This window comes from Micromys minutus, assembly GCF_963924665.1.
Source record: "Micromys minutus genome assembly, chromosome: 12".
Taxonomy (NCBI): Eukaryota; Metazoa; Chordata; class Mammalia; order Rodentia; family Muridae; genus Micromys; species Micromys minutus.
The window spans coordinates 25210514-25228254 of NC_137981.1; the positions used below are offsets into that span (position 1 = coordinate 25210514).

The window sequence follows — 17741 nt, forward strand, 5'->3', positions numbered from 1 at the left end:
GTCTCCAGCAATTCAATCTTTCTAGCTCTACTTAACTTCTGCATTTATAACTTCTAGCAGCTTCTTTGTCAGTTGATTGTGACTTCTTTTAATTTCATTGGATATACTTATGTCTAGGATTTCATCTCTCATTAGAAACCATTTCTGTGGGACTGGTAACACTGGGGTTATGTTGCCTTGCTTTTTTTTTTCTTTTTTATTGGATATTTTATGTATTTATATTTCAAATGTTATCCCCTTTCCAAAGTTCCACCTCCCACCCGCTCCCACCTCATCACCCTGGCATCCCCCTACACTGGAGCATCAAGCCTTCACAGGAACAAGGGCTTCTCCTCCTATTGATGCCAGACAATGCCATCCGCTGCTATGTATGCGGCTGGAGCCATGGGTTCATCCATGTGTACTCTTTGGTTGGTGGTGTTTCCTTGGTTTTTAATGTTCAGTTTTGCCTTTATGCATACACACACACACACACACACACACACACACACACAAAATTGTATGTGTGTGTGTGTGTGTGTGTGTGTGACAGTGTCTCAAGTAGCCATCTCCCTAAACACAGCCTTTGGAACTTGATTCTTCTTCGTCTAACTCCCAAATACTGTGATTGCACATACATACCACAGAACATGACCTGACCTTGTCAGTGTTCTAAGTTTCTTAATTAATTTAGAAAATTTAGCTATAAAGATGGCTGGCTTATTTTTAACATCTTTTTTTTTTTTTTTTTTTTTGGAATATCCATAAGTTTTGTATTATTTCATTCCCAACACTGCCAGTTTTAGTTTAGTTGTAAGGACTTAACTTGAAAAAAAAATGCTTTTCAGTTCGTTTCAAGTTTATTATACTGATTTCTAATTTTTCTTTCTTAAAACTGGGTTTTATCTACCTCATCTTTTTTCATTTCAGGTTCATATTAAGTGATAACCTTAATTTTAAGCACTGCCTTAGATGTGGCAAAAAATATTAAAAAAAAGAAAAAAGAAAAAACCTCCATTGTGCTGTATTTAATTGGCACAATCTTTTCTTGCTTTTACATACTTACTGATCCATACTGCTTAAAATCTGAATATGGCTTGTACTTCTGTTGGCTTTGATTTATTATTGATGATCCGCAGGTATATTCTCTGTATATTTCAGCCATCTGAAGTACATCAAAGTCTGTTTTATGAGTCCTTGGTGAAATTTCCATATGCAATGCAAGTATTATGTTCAATATAATTTTGTATATTGAATTTTAAGGTCATTCATCCACTCAAGATTTTCTGTAGCTTCACATCTAATCACATACTTACTGAGACATTATTGTCCAAGCAGGATTTTAACTCCTGAACTTATGTGGTTGGCCTGGCATAGCCTCCTGAATAGCTGGGACACAGGTATGTGCTACAGCAACCAGCTTATATTTTAAAGAACAAAACTAAGTATCTATTTGTGCCGGTTTAAATATGATTGGCTCAATGAGTGGCACTCTTAGGAGGTATGGCCTTGTTGAAATAAGTGTGGCTTTGTTAAAGGGACGTGTGCCACTGTAGAGGTGAGCAACGAGACCCTCCTTCTAATCATATGGGAGCCAGTCTTCTCCTAGCAGAGTTCAGATGAAGATGGCACTATGCCTGCCTGGATGCTGCCATGTTCCTTCATTGATAATGTACTGAACCTCTGAACCTGTAAGCCAACCCCAATTAAATGTTGGCCTTATATAAGTTGTCTTGGTCATGGTGTCTCTTCACAGCAATGAAAACAGAAGTTGGTATCAGGGACTGGGGTATTGCTGTGATAGGCCTGACTATACTTTTGTTTGGAAGAATATGGATCTGGGGACTTTGGATTTGGAAAGCACTGGAATGGTTTAAGTAGACTTAATGGACTATCCTAGTAGGCATATTGCTGAGAGTGATTTGAACTGTGCAGACCTGACCCAAGTGGTTTCAGTGAAGAATTTCAGTATGTGGCCTGGAGACTTTTTGTGGTATTTTGGTGAAGAATGTGGCTGCCTTTTGCCTTGTCTGAAGATTCTACCTGAGGCTAAGGTAAAGAGATTTATATTAATTCCATTAATAAAGTTACAAAAAAGCCCAGCAGAGACTTTTTCTCTGGTTTAGTCTAATAAAGGGCATTTTTAATGAAAAGGAGCAAGCTGGAAAAGGAAAAAAATATAAAATGTTTGGTTCAAGTAAAGGAGTAACACTAGAAGTGAAATGGAGCTGAATCCTGTATTCAAGAAGATAAACAGATTAAGGGAGTGATTATGGGATAAGACCTCACCCAGCTAAATTTAGATCCAAGCATGGTGGTACAAACCTTAATCCCAGGAGACAGAGCAAGCAGAACTCTTAAATTCAAGTCTGGCCTGGCACAGAGCAAGTTCCAAGTAGAGAAAAGCTTATTTAAGTGCAGGAATGTGGTACATACCTTTCGTCCCAGTGTCTCTTGAGTTCATGGTCAAACTACAGAGCAAGTTCCAGGACACCCAAGCTTAGGCAGTGAAGGAGTTGGAAAGCAGAAAGCTGGTGATATGACAAGGGGGCATGTTCTAGCTCCAACAAGGAGCAGAACTTAGCAGGTTTGGCCATGTGGCTCTGGTGTTAGTCAAAAACAGAAGGGACTACTGGGACAACTAAAACTGGTTAGCTGGAGCTAAGAAATTAGCAGAGATCAAGACCAGCATAACTGAGATGAAATCTTCCGGGAAGTGTATTTTCTGAGATCATAGAAAATCTGTATTCCAGAGATAACTAAGGCTGTATCTCCTGCTGCAGCTGAAATGTTTAAGAGTCACCCAGGTGGCACCTGTTTGAAGGTATGAAAGGGTCATGAAGAGCAGCTGAGGTTTGGCACTCTGTGAGAGGCCACGGAAGGCCATTGGTAAAGGTGCAGTTTCAGTTGCAGTTGAGGACGCAGGACTGAAGGGGTCATGCAAAGAATCTGAGGTTTGGCACCATGAAGAGAGCCTATAAGAAGTTATTGGTGAAGCCTAGTTGCAGCAGAAGAGCCCAGCATATTGGAAATGCCAGCGCCATGGGATGACCCCCAAGAACAGCAGCAGCAGTGGAATGGAGTCAACCAGAGCCTAGGGTGCTACAGAGGGCAGAGCTGGACAAGTGATGCCAGCCCTTTGGAGGAGCCCAGATCATGTGTGGTTCCCAGACATTGAAACAAGTTGTGAAGTTGAAGTGGATTTACAGACCCCAAGATGTTAAAAATGCCAAGTACCATGGGATACCCGTTGAGGAAAGCTGTTAATGGAGTGGAAACAGACCAGAAAAAAGTTTGTTGGAGTCAACAAAGATGAAGAAAAAAAAAAAAAAAGTGGGAAATCTGAAGACAGAATTGACACCAGCCATGGAAATTCATTGTTTAGTTTGCCCAGCTGCTTTTCTGTCTTGCTTTGGGGAACACAATTAAGTAGATGAATCTCAGAAGAGACATTGAACTTTTGATATTGTTGGAACTGCTAGACTTATGGGGACTTTGGAAGTTAGACTGAATGTATTTTTTGTTATGACTAGGTATAGCTCCCAGAGACTCGTGTGTTTAAACACATCTATGGGGGCCAGGGTATGGAATGTGGTGGTGAGAATATGCCTGGTTTCAGGGTACATTGCGGTTTTGTTTTTTGTATATTCCTCATGATTACATCTGTTTTTAGAGAAATTCATTAATCTGCCCTAAATTACGTCTTACATAAATACTTCATTAGCATTTTGCATGGCATATTTTCTCCTTTTTTACTTTCATGTTTCATTTAAATTCAGCATCTCTTGATTGTTTCCCATTCTCAACCTTTAACTGGAGCTTTAAAGATACCACAATATTTAAGGGACAACATTGACATATGCCTCTTGCAGATAATTTACTTTTTCTTTGTTCTCGTATGTTTCCTGATTTCATTAACTTTTGTGTGAGCCAGAGGACAACTTGTACAAGCCAATTAATTCACTGCTTCCACAGGTGTGTCCTAGGGATTGAACTCATGTTTTAGGGCACAGAGACAAGGACCTTTACCACTGAGCTATCTTATGGCACTGTTTTGTTATTTCTTGCTAGTTTTTGTTACCGTTTTTCCTTCTCTGCCTTGTGTTCTACTTTGATTATTCTAGAAACTCAAGCTGTATCTAGTTTTCTGTGCTGTCTGCTCTAAGCATGATATGCACCCTGACCTCAAACTACTTCATGTACTAAATCAAGAATTCCTGTAACAGTGCCCTTCATTTACTATCTCCTGGTTCAGTCTCAAAACTCTCTGCCTTAACTGCAATTATTTAGTGTGTTCACATTCAATGTAACAGTCATTACCAATAGATATTCTGGACATCTTTGGTATATGAATTCTCTGTACTATGACACTTCAGACAGGAAGCAAATTCTTAGAGAATATAAAATCTAGGTTAAAAAAAACAAAAAACTTGGCTTTCTGTTTATGTTCCTTAAAACCAGCACATGGCACTCTGAGATTTCGAAATGAACACACACAGAAGTTAGACAGAGGAAGAGATTTGACCAAAACACTAAAGAGTTTGTTCAAATTCTACGTTCAAAAACATTCTACATAAAGGTAATTAATTATATATCCATCTGGAGGCCATCAACAGTGAGTTGTCCAAACCTCTTTTTGACCATTCTAAGAAAAAAAAAAAATGCAAACATTTTAGAAAGCACGAAGTTTGCTCAATTTTCCTCTGCTTTATGATTCATTATGAAGAGATTGACAAGACAAAGTTTTGTACCAGAAAATAGTAATCTGGTCTTAAAGGCACAAACCATCAATTAACTGCAGCAATGTGATGCCACTAGTATTACAAATGCCCTTAATAGTGACAAGTATTCTATTTCATTTTCATAGCACTTTTACTTTTCTACAGTGAAATAGTAAAAGGAAAAAACAAGTAAAAACCAGCACTTACATTAAATATGGAACATTAGGGCTGGAGAGATGGTTCAACGGTTAGGAGAACTGACTGCTCTTTCAGAGGTCTTGAGTTCAATTCCCAGCAACCACATGATGGTTCACGACCATTAAGTAGGTCAGTAGTGTCTCCCATTTTTCAATAAAGGACTGGGTAAATTATAGTTTTAAGAATTTGCTCCAATTTAACAGCGACCACCAGAGCTGTTAAACTCCATGTGTGTGATTTAGGTCTTTCCAAGTCTAGAACCTGCATCATCTGTCCACTCTTACACGTGGTCTTACACTTGTGTTTGTGTATAAATGGGGAGAGGAAGTGAGAAATTCAGGGAACAATCCTGAAATTGACTCTTCTGACTAAAGCAAGCAATGCAAGTTTGAGGAATCTACTTGTAAATGTAAAAATCTTTAAGGCTGACAAAAGAAAAAAAATTTAAAAGCTTTTAAAAAAATTGCAATCAAACGGCAAAAGCAAAAAAAAAATTCACAATCATATTCTGAAAGCCAAGTCTTTAAGTAACATAGAGGAAATTCTAAGGATTTAATTATACACTCAGAAAACCACCATCCCTAACCAGCCCAAAGTGCTAAGTGGTTACATTCATTCAGACCAGTACTTAGAAGCACATACAATATGTAAGAGAAGCTGGGTACTTATGCTCAAATGACAGTGTCGGCCTTACCAAGTTCTGAGACTTCTTCCTCCAAAACAGGTCAATAGACTTATGTTAAAGACAACGTGTGTATTTAAAGTAGCAATTTTATTTGAGTTAAAATTATTTACAAAAACCCAAAGACATACTTCATGAAACTGGTACAAACTATTTTTTCCTGCCGTTGGCTTTTGCTCCAAAGATCACAGCTGAGAAATACTGTATAAAATAAAAATAGGATTGGATTCAGAAAAGTATCCTACTGTTCTAATATCCAACTGGAAGTATTTACAGAAATATTTACAATGGAAAAAAGGTTACCTTAAAACTTTAGTTAATTTGCAAGTCAGCCTCAAGTACCCTAAAATGAGAGTTCTCTGAGGGTTAAAAACACAGAAATGCACTGCAGTTGGTAAGGTGAGATCTTCCTCACAACCCACCCCACCAAACCTGCATCTCTATCAGTGCTTGACAATTAGTTAGTATTTTTAAAACAAAACAAAAACTGTTAAACACTGAGGTAAATCAAATATCAAATGATCACCAGTGTAACAGAAAAAAATGTAATTCGCCCTGATTGATCTCCTCCAACTATTTACTGTTCTGTTCCTTACCATCTGCCAGTCAAAAATCTGTTCCCCAAATCCAATCATTAATAAATATCAATGTATTTTAAAACAGTTAATTAAAATATATCTAAGAAAATTTGTGGACATCATTTTACCAGTATGCTTTAAAAGAAAAAAGTTCACTGAATTAGCTTGATACTCAGGGCAAATACAGTCTCCAAGGTTTCAACAGTATACTGGCACACTGCGTTCTGAAGAGGTGATGGGCAGGGGTCTGGGTGGGTAGAAGGAAGAAAACAATTTGCCTAGAGTCAGTTACTTCCTTATAGATTTCCCAACAATCTGCATTATCAAAAATAGGAAGACAATAGAAGGCAGCCACTGCATTTAAAAAACATTACAGCTGGCACTGATACAAGAGCCCCGGTTGGTTACTTTATACAAGGAAATAACAAAGTCTAAAATGAGTCAAAATTAGACTTTTAGCTATTTTCCCCAATACACACCAAACTAATATTTTTATGGCTTCAAGTTTTACAAATCCAATGAAGAAACATGATGTACTATCTGAAAGATAATCAAAAGTATTAATGAAACATCTCTGGAAAGCCTGTCCTCAGGCCAATTAATAAAAAGGGGAAAATGTATAACCAGTGGTCTGAACAAAAAAAAAAAAAAAAAAAAAAAGGAAAAAAGGAAAAAGTAACTATGAAATTTAACCTATAAACCATGTTCTGTGTGTTCCACAACCGTTTTCTAAACAATTGCTCTATGAACATAGAATCTGAATAAAAAAGGGTCTTCTCTACACCAGCAATTTTAAGGCTTTGCGCTTATGCAATTGATCCTGTCACTCTATAGAAGAATATACACGCTATCTGGAAAAATGAATTCCACATTGGTGTTTTAGCTTCCTTATATTTACTGTACTGAACATTAGAAAATATATCTAGAGAAGTTCCCTCAAAACTTAACAATGTTTCAAGAGCCTCCCTAGCATTAAGTGTAAACTACCCTGGGTTTGTCTATTTTTGCTTAATCCTTTATCAGGGCACATTATCTTATATAATATAATATTCCCTCAAACTGCTATTTGTTTTCTTGTGCCTATAGCTATGACACATAATGGTATGACATTGAATATGGTCATGGTCTCAGAAGTGAAAAATAGTTCAACACCAAACCTAATCAAGAATAAAAAAATATACTATTAATCCCTTGTATCTTTGGATTTCATCTAATTTTAAATATAGACAGTAGTTCAGGGAACAACAACCAAAAAAATTCACAAAATTATTAAAAGCTTTATTTACGATTGGAATCATTCAACAAAAAGCAAAAGCAAATGAGCCTGAAAAAGGAACTAAGCTGTTGTCTAGAATGTCCTCAGAACATTCAATACCTCAGTAGCTAAGCTGCCTTTGCACCTGACTGGCATGACAACAGTGGCTCAACATACACAGCAGTTGCACTAACAGCAGCACAAATCTCCCTTTAAACCTTGCCGAAACAAAACAAGGAAACAAGGAGAGGGTATAGACTCTGCCAAGTAAGTGTATTTAAATACTGCATGGGATTGTTAACAGCCTGAACCTTTTCCCTCATTTTTGATAGCTGCAGATTGATGTAGTAACTGTCATTTAGCAAATGCAGAATGCATGATGAAGAAATCGGGTGATCAGAAAAATCCAAACATGAATGACACTGATGAATGTTCTTGGTATATCTTCAAGGGCTTCTTTCATGTCTTTTCTTTGTCTAAGGATAGCTCCAGCATTACCAAGCACCTGAAGCAAAGGTAAAGCAGCTAGCAATGTTCCAAATATTCAATCACTCTAGAGATAGACTTCTGGCCTGTTGTTCCAACAGCACACTAAGAAGGAAAAGAGAGAAATGATGGTTAATACTTAACAAAATGTTTTTTAAAAATTATCAAATAAAGTCTAACTAGTAAGAGTACACTGAAATTAAACCATAATATAGCATTTTTCCACAACAGTTTTCAGTTTGTGGGTAGCATCATCCCACAGCTTAGCAGCACAGTTGGAATAAAAGGGGAAAGAAAGCTTTCTCTATTATCTAGACACCACAGGTGGTTCTTGCCACAATGGACTAAAAATTTCTGTGAGCTGCTTATGTTAAATATTTTGCCACAAGAAAGAAGGGTCTAACACAACGGGATTATTATTTTCACCAGCAATGTATTATATTTAAATTGAAAAACACAGAAATTAGCCAGGTCCCACTGGTCCCGCACTAAATGGCTGAAACATGAGGATTGCCATCTTGGGCTACAGTGTAAGATTTTGTCTGGAGGGCTGGAGAGATGGCTCAGTGGTTAAGAGCACTGACTGCTCTTCCAGAGGTCCTGAGTTCAAATCCCAGCAACCACATGGTGGCTCACAACCGACCATAATGTATCTGATGCCCTCTTCTGGTGTGTCTGAAGACAGCTACACTGTACTCATATATATAAATAAATCTTTTTTAAAAAAGATACTGTGTAGAAAATAATTAAAAAATCAAATATAAACTACAATACGCTATAAAAGTTACTTACAGTAAGATTCATGAAGCTTAAGAATTTTTTAAGCATCTCTGTCATTATGGAGAAATCTCCTTCTGGAAGATATTCCCTTACTGTAGTTACATTGATCTGAAGAAACAGATTAAAAACAGTCAAGCTGATAAAAATAAAACTGTAAAACACTTAATGCTGTTGGCTCTGCTACATATCCTGGAAACATCTACAAAGGACCCCAAAACTCATAGGCTACTCAGAGTCCACATTCACTTACCTATGTGCAGGCATTCAGGTTAATTCCCCACTCGACACCACTCTACCCACAAAAAGGGAAAAGCTCGCAAAAGCTACAAAGAGAAAACTATTACGTGACCTGATTTATATATATATTTTCTGTTTCATTATATTTAAACTTGCTTAATTTAGCCAGGCAGTGGCGCATGCCTTTAATCTCAGCACTCAGGAGGCAGAGGCAGACACATAGATCTATGAGTACAAGCTAGCCTGTTCCAGGACAGGCAGGGCTATAATGAGAAACCCTGTCCTGAAAAACAAAAGCAAAACAGCAACAAAAAGCTTAAAGATTCAGAAAGAATAAAAGAAAAAGACCTTCTGGGCAGGCTCATCTATGCTAAAGAACACAGCAGCATGAAGATATGATAAGAATAAAGCCTGCAATTTAACTTCTGTTGATGGGTGAAAGGAAGAAACTAATTATTTTCTAAAAGAAATTACTACCAGCCTCAGTTCTCTTTCTTGTATAAATTATACAATTATAAAGTGAAATAATGAGAAAAGCACATGAGAAAAGATGTAATAAACCCCTAAAATAAGGGTTACACAGAAGGCTCAGCAGTTAAAAACACTGGCTGTTTTTCCAGGGAATCTGAATTTGATTCCCAGCATCTACACACATAGTGGCTCATAACTGTCTCCAAATCTAGTTTCATTGGATCTAATACCCTTCTGGCCTCCAGGCACAAGACACATACTTGATGTACAGACATCCATGTGGAGCATGCTGGTTAGTTTTCTGTCAACTTGCTACAAACTAGAGTCACCGTGGGAAAGAGAACACCAACTAAGAAACTGCTTCCATCAGACTGACCTGTAGACAAGTCTGTGGAGGTGTTTTCTTGACTGATAACTGATGGGGCAGGCAGCACTACCTCTAGGCATGTGGTCTTGGATTGTATAAGAAAGAAAATTGAACAAGCCAGTAAGCAGAATTCCTTGGAGTTTCTGGCAACTTCCCATCATGGAGGACTGTAAGCTATAAGATGAAATAACCCCTTTCCTCCACAAGTTCTTCTGGTAATGATCTTTTTACAGCAATAAAGAAAACTGCTTACTACATAGGCAACACTTAAGTTTAAATTTAGAAACCTGATAAAATAGCCATGATCTATAAAAGTAGTAAGTACCAATCATCACATTTAAACAACCTCCATATTGGTGGAGAAAAGAGTGGCTGAGGTAACTCTGAAGGACTAATCAGTAAAAAAGTATGTCTCTACAATAAAGCATAAACAGCTCCCATGATGTGAATAAAAGCCCTTCATTAGTTCAAATTCTTCTTTACTCCTATATAAAAAGAAGGTACAAAGGGGAATAATATAGCATGGACTATTTTTAAAACGTAATAGCTAACCAAAAGGCATGCTGGTTAGAGAAGTAGGCTTAACTGTATGTTTTGAAAGTAGCAAGCAAATCCACCATTCCATTGCTGTTGACAAAACAGATAAATTATATGATTAGCAAGAGCTCTGAAGAAAGCTAGAGCTTGTGGCACTATCAAGAGTCAAAGAATACAGAGAGGCAAAGAAAGAACCAACAGTGAGGAGACTGACCACTGCAAACAAAGTACCAAGTGCAAATTGGTAGTCAAGGTGGATAACAGAAAATGAGCAGACTTTTACACTTCCTAAGCATGGGGTCACAGAACCATGGTGGCTTACTGCCCATAACTATATGCTTGCTTTATCTCTTCCACTTCCATAACGAGAAAGCCAGTTCACTTCTTATTTGTGGTAGCATCTAGTTTTATAATTATAATAATTACAAGAATTCATCCATGGCTATGAGAACCCACAACACTGTCAGCAAATTCAGAAACTCCTATTTTAGAAACACAAAAGCTACAGATATCCATAATAATAGTCACATATCAGACTAACACAAACATTAAGATCTATTATCAATACTTGACTATCCCAATGTATTAATCACAGCAATTAGAAATTAAGACAACTATTACCGATCTTTCATCTATCCACTTGTGCCACATATTCCATAGGGAATACTAACAGTGATTCCAAGATCCTATTCACATTGTATTTTTTATGTTCAGATTTATTTTTTCAGTGGCAACAGTCTAATGCCTTTAACCTCCATTTCTGTGTGACTCCCAACTTATACAGACACACATTTCTCTGAAATAATTAATGATGAACATAATCTACTAACATTTTCCTAGCCTGAAACAGGTTAAGAGGGAAACAAGAGGCCCAATGATCAGCCAGACAGATGGTAAGAAGTCCAAGGGTAATGTCTTAAAAAGAGTGAGGAAAAGGTCCTATGGCACATTATTTTAACAGATAGGACCTTAGGTATGGTCACTTATGACCATAACAAGTGCTTTTATATACATTTTATTTTGGTGATTTTTAATTCTATGTATATATGTGTATATGTGTGTATATATGTGTGCACGTGGGTTTGTGCATATAGTGCAGATGTTGTTAGAGGCCAGAGCCATTAAATACTTGAAGCTGATCTCATAAATGGTTTTGAGCCACTTGACATGGGTGCTAGGAATCAAACACCCAATCCTCTGCAAAGCAGCAAGTGCTTTTTTTTAAACAGCTGAGCCATCTCTCCAGCTCATGGTAAATGCTTTTAATTAGGGAAAAGGAAAATAAAACCTGTGCAGGACAAATCACTCCACTGAGCCACTAAAATGGGCCAAATTTGACTTGGCCAGCTGAGCACAGGTTTTCTACTCTCCCTTCTTTTATATCAACTATAGGTACTAACAGGGACTTAATCATCCACACATAGAACTCCCCTGTTATAACAAAAATCATTCTTTCTTTAGAATGTATCCTAAAAAGGTGAAGAAATATTTTAAAGTCTGTGACATTCGAAACAATTTCAATTTCTTGTAAACCATTTTGTGACATTAAAAGTATTCTGATTAAGTTTTTGTGAGACCAGGTCTCTAAGGGGGTGGGGATGGGGGGACACCACACCCACTATTTAGCCAAGGATAATCTTGCTGATCCAACTACCTTCATCTCTCAAATGCTGGGACTGTTGCCATAACTGCCATAAGCACTTCAGGCAGTACTAGGGTATAAACCCAAGGCCTCAGGCACACTAATCCAGCACACTAGTAACAGTTACATGCCAAGCCCTCCCTCTTCGCTTGCTTTTTAATATCTTAAATAGTTTGAGTTTGATAGGTGTATCAGTTCTTTAAAAAAGCCATGAAGACAAACAATCCACTACATTACAAATCTTCCTACAAAAGCCTAAAATGGAAAGGAAATAAAAATCTTCACATTCTATTTTAAAAACAAGTTTTAAAGGAAACCACTAGGAAGTTATAGACATATTCTTAACATTTTTTTCCACAGGAAAATAAATAAAACTAAGTAACTGTACAATCAGCTGCTCTTCTGAAATAAAAAGCCTGTAAGAACAGAAAAACATTTTAAACTAAGTGCATCAGGTAACGGCACAAAGATGTTACATAACACCCTTTTAAAGATACAGATGGCACTTCTAAACTATTTACTTACTGGACTCTCCTGGCAGAGACACCCAAGAAGCAGGGCTGTGTAGGAAGCCACAATGCAATCCTCCATGTGTTTGCCAGCATGCTGAAGGGCTGAAAACAGTTAAATAAGGAATTATTACAGTGCAAAACTGATATAAACCCTGTAATGTCAATTATTCTGTTATCACCTTAAAAGCTACTAAAAATGATGCTTGTATAATTCACTATCTCAAATGAAAAAGATGTTACAGATAATTAGTGTTTAAGAGAGCTGGAAATGAAACAAAAAATTTTCATCAACTAAAATGACAAAAAAATATCCTTCAAGGTAATCCTGAAGGTGTGAATAAACTATAACCCTCATATATTAGTGATGGGCTGGTGCTACCACACTGAAAAACAATTAACATCACTATACTAGTTAAAAAGTAGAAAAAAATCCAAAGGGGTTCATCAATGCACAGATAAACAAACAAAATGTAGTAAGACTATGAAATGCCTATATGCATAGTTATATGCACATATATATACATACACATACATATATATAGTGTGTGTGTGTGTGTGTGTGAGAGAGAGAGAGAGAGAGAGAGAGAGACTATAAAAAAGTTTCACCAAATGCCACAAAATGCATCCAACTGAAATAAGTTGGTAAGATAGAATCAACCACTGGTCTTCAAGAAGAGATTATGGGTATCAGAATTTGGGGAAGGAGTAGCCTAGCAAAAAAGAAAAATAGGCTCACAATCAGTCTTAGTGGAAAATGTTGAATATATTAAATTTCAAAACCTTAGTGGGCAGTGGTAGCCCAGGCCTTAACCATGAAGTTCTTGGACATTACAGCACAGCCAGGTCTACAGAAAAAGTTCCAGGGTAGCCAGAGCTATACAGAGATTTTTTTCTCAATAAACCAAATCTCAAGTTTAGTTACAAATAGCTATTTTGAAGAATGTATATATAAAGCAAATTTAATTCCTAGAAATAGCAGGTAGTCAATACAGTCAATAAATTCATTAGTAAAGACAGTGCCTCTAGCTAAGTATGTATTACTCTTTGCCTAGTACACTCTGAGAACTACTACTGTAAATTTTGACAGAATCTCAGTTTAAGGTGGGGCAGATAAAAAAAACCTGTGATATTCATCCCCTCCTGCTTTAGAAACATGGGTCTCATTGAAAAAACCCAGGCTGGCCTCCACGTCACATTCCTCTGCCTTAGCCTATCAAGTGCTAGAATTATAGCTGTGTACCATCATGCCCAACTTAGCTGCTACTCTTTACAGAGAGTAAAGGACAAGTACCAAAAAAAAAAAAAAAAAAAAGTGATCTATCACCGGCACACACCATGCTCATCAACAGGAAGAATTACTGTAATTGCAAAGCTAGACAAACTATAAAGACATTAACTAAATTTACAATATACAAATCAAATATTTAAGAAAAACTTAAAAAAAACAAAAAACCATTATTCTCACTGTGACTATATGATTACATCAGATTAACGTGCCTTTATTGAGGTCGAGTTCTTCGTCATCCTCCTCCTTCTTCTGCTTTTCCTCGGCACCATCTGTCTTTTCGGTTGATACCCACTGTATTTCTCCACTGGTTTCTTGCCACTCTCCACTCTTATCATGCTGAGTGGTGGGAGCATCTTTGATCAACTCATCTGTTTTACTTTCTGCCAACTGTGCTGCTCTCTCTCGTTCAAGAAATAGCTGATAAAATTATTTTTGAAAATCATTAAAAAGGTATCAACAGATTAGTCAATCCTGAGGTCAGCACTAATCACACATGACCAACACCAAATGATTTCAAATGATTGCTTTTATAAACTTACATATACACAATTATAATTAAAAATATACACGTACAACAATTATAACTAAAGACGTGAGAGAAACACAGGAGACATTAGAAAGTGTAAAAAACAATTAAGACATTGAGTACTAACAAGTACATAGTCTACTTTCCATTAAATACAAATATCTCATTTTTAAAAAGCTTTTGTCCTACATTTTACAGAAAACAAAAACTGAAGTATAAATGCTGTTTTAAAGTAATCTAGTAACAATTTGTATAGTGTTTCCAAGATTAAAAGTCTTCATAATTATCTTTAACCCAGGTAACATTTCTAAGAAAATTAAAGAGGAAACAAAAACAAAACAAAAAACAAATTAAAAAAAACCCCTATCCATTTCAGACATTAAAGAAAAACCAGAAGAACAATTAAGAAGCTAAAATATAAACAGTTAATAAATTAAAAAGTTCTCAGGAAGAGCTAGGTCTTAACATCATTAGCATTTTTATCACTAGAAGTACCTAAGGAAGACCATTCAGTTTCCTATCTATTAAGTACTCATACAGACAAGAGATCATACCAAATTCCTTGCTTTCAATTACTTTTTCCTTTTGTTGCTATAGTGTTCAAAACAAAAAAACCACCTAAATACCCATTCACACTATTTGGGAAAAGTACAAAGTTACTAATGAGAATTATCTAAATATCAAATGCTAAGCAGACATTAAAACGTGTGCTAAATATAGACTTTGAAGGCAGTATGTATAGAATAATAACCTTGACAAAACTAAAAAGCATTTCTCAAAACTGGTTCAAGAAACACCTCAAGGTCCTAGGGAACCTGCCAGCAAATGTGGACAGTAAGGCTGAAGTCAGTTGACTTCTTTCATTTTCTGAGTGCACAGTAGAAGCTGTAGAATTTATGATATACAATTATGTCACTGCTGCTTACCTGTACTAAAGCCTGAACAGCATGAACTTGTCCAGCTAGCCTCAAACTATGATCTCCTTCTCCACTAGAGAAGGAGGAATCAAAGGAACAGGATGTTTCCATGTTGACAAGGCAGTGTCGATTCCGGGCACTGTACTCCACCAGATTTATCAATAGACCCAATCCCTACAAAACATTTAAAAATATAACCATCACAAGTAAGAACTTAATGAATGCTTTATATATATATATATATATATATATAAACTTACAGTCAAGTAAGTGACCACACTTCAACTCACCAGCACTCGAATATCAAATCTCTGCTCCTGAGGTAGGTACTTTGGAACCTGAAGGACACAGTTCATCGCTGTGCCTATGAGTCCTTCTTGTTCTCCTGTCTTTGTGCTGCCCCACTCTGAAGAATGAAAACAGAAACCTTCCTAATCACACTAATAACCACAATTTAAATGATTTTTTTTTTTTTTTTTTTTGGGCTGTTGGGTTTTGTTTTCCTTTCTTCTTCTCTTAATCCTGGTTTTACTCTAATCCTGCTTGACCTGGTACTTGCTATGTAGTCCAAACTGACTTCAACCTCATAGCACTTAGCTTCCCCAAGTGCTAGGATTATAGGCATGACCACAATACCTAACTACTAGTATTAATTTTACATCTTAATTTTAAAATGATTATCCCTTTAATGAAATACAGGGTTCTGATATTTAAAAGCTAATTTGTGAGGCAGTTCTAAATGTAGTGAATGACTATAGGAGTAATTACATTATGGAATATTGTAAATCACATAAAAAACAGAATAGCTTATTTCCAAATGCAACATAATAAGAAATTATTACTTACCATTATCATTAGTTAAGTTGAGCAATACCCCAATGATAGCCCTCATGCAGTCCTCTACTGCTTTGCCCACATGGTTAGTTACATTCTGGTAAGGCAGAGGTTTACTATCTGCTACACATATACTGTTCTCAGCACGGTTATACTGCTGAATCAGGTCTTCACAATGCTGTAATGCTCTTAAAAGAAAATAAAATGTATACAATTATGGTATAATAAAAGTTAGTTTCTATTTACTGGGACCTAAAAAACTCGTTTTCTGTTTTGTTTTCTTGTTATGAAAGCTACAATGTTAACATCTAATAAAGTACCGCATGTTGACAGTTTTGCTAATTATTGATAAATTTTATCACTAAAATTTCTCTCGAAAGAAAGTTAAAGTTGTATCATTCCATGTTGAGCACAGTGGTTCATGTTTATAGTCCCCACTATAGAGGAGGCTGAGGCAAAAGGATTGTTTTAGCCTAGGAGTTTACTAGCTGGGAAAAAAGAATAATATCCTGTCTCAAACCAAACAATTACCACAACAACTGGTGGTAGGAGGGGACACTCATAAAACAAACTTGTGCATTACTTGCAGGAGCTGTCACATTATACAGATACCTCAACTACAAGATGATGCTCGTAAAAAATAATGCCTGTTTTCAATTCCACTTAGTTGTCATTTAGCAAATAAGGAAAGTAATGTTTTTTTCAGCAGGTAGGGTATCATATATAAAATAAATCACTTGATAAAGATGACTATTCAACTGCCTGATATACGTTAATAAGACAAATCATTATTTTTAATTGAACATTCAAATTAACAGGTCTTCCGACAGCTAAATCCAATGATTCCCAAGTTTCACACACAATAACAATGAAGTAGAATTCTTACACAGGTCTATCTGTAAATTTTATTTTTAATATGTGTGTATAACATGTGTATGTAAGCAAAGGTTCCACATCACTCATGTGAGGGTCAGAAGACAACTTTGCAGAATAGATGCACTTCTTTGTGGTTTTTGGTCAAGTCTATACTGCAAGCGTCTTTACCTGCTGAGTCATCTCTCCAGCTGCCAAGGCATCTTTCAACCATTAAATCCACTATTGTTTTTTCAAGTCTAACACAGATCAAGTAAAATGATGTTGCCAGTTTATTTTTCATGAATTACATGCCACACAAAACCCTTAAAGAAAAATTCTACATACTTAATCTATTCCAAGCTTATTTTTAATATGCAATGAGGAAATCCAATAAGGTTTAGAATATTTTACAACTCTTTGGTTAGAAAAATGTTCATTTAGGGTCAAACCCAAACAATTTGCTTTTTTTCTTTTTCTCATTTTTTTAAAAATTAGATACTCTGTATTTACATTTGAGATGTTATCCCTTCCCCCCTCCCTGCCCCCGCTTCTATCCCCCTTCCCCCTCCATTTGCCTTCACAAAAGTGAACTCCCTCCTAATCACCCTCTCCACCCCATTGCCTTGGCATTCCCCTACATTGGAACAATCCCTCCCTGGACCAAAAGCCTCTTCTCACACTGATGCCAGAAACTGGTACCTTCAGCTACATATGCAACTAGATCAATAGATCTCTCAATGTGCACACAAAGGTTGGTGTTTTACAATTTGCTTTTTAATGTTTGAGGATGTTGACAAAATTTTCCTGTTGCTATTAGCACCAAATTGTCTATGCTAAGTATTACTAAGTATCTATGAGAGTTTTCTTGAATGTACA

At 36.4% G+C, this 17741-nt stretch overlaps 1 protein-coding gene across 3 annotated transcripts in view; it reads right to left on the reverse strand.

Moving 5' to 3' along the window:
* Positions 1 to 7415: 7415 nt before the first annotated feature.
* WAPL (WAPL cohesin release factor) overlaps positions 7416 to 17741 on the reverse strand; it is a 60149-nt gene continuing 49823 nt past the window's right edge. For all 3 annotated transcript variants that reach the window (XM_080926713.1, XM_080926712.1, XM_080926711.1), the window contains exons 13-19: positions 16023 to 16198; positions 15467 to 15582; positions 15186 to 15350; positions 13943 to 14150; positions 12459 to 12547; positions 8692 to 8787; positions 7416 to 8004 (exon numbers count right to left, since the gene is read on the reverse strand). In XM_080926713.1, the coding sequence (XP_080782839.1) occupies positions 7939 to 8004; positions 8692 to 8787; positions 12459 to 12547; positions 13943 to 14150; positions 15186 to 15350; positions 15467 to 15582; positions 16023 to 16198 (916 nt within the window). In that variant the 3' untranslated portion in view covers positions 7416 to 7938. The remainder of the gene's footprint in view (positions 8005 to 8691; positions 8788 to 12458; positions 12548 to 13942; positions 14151 to 15185; positions 15351 to 15466; positions 15583 to 16022; positions 16199 to 17741) is intronic.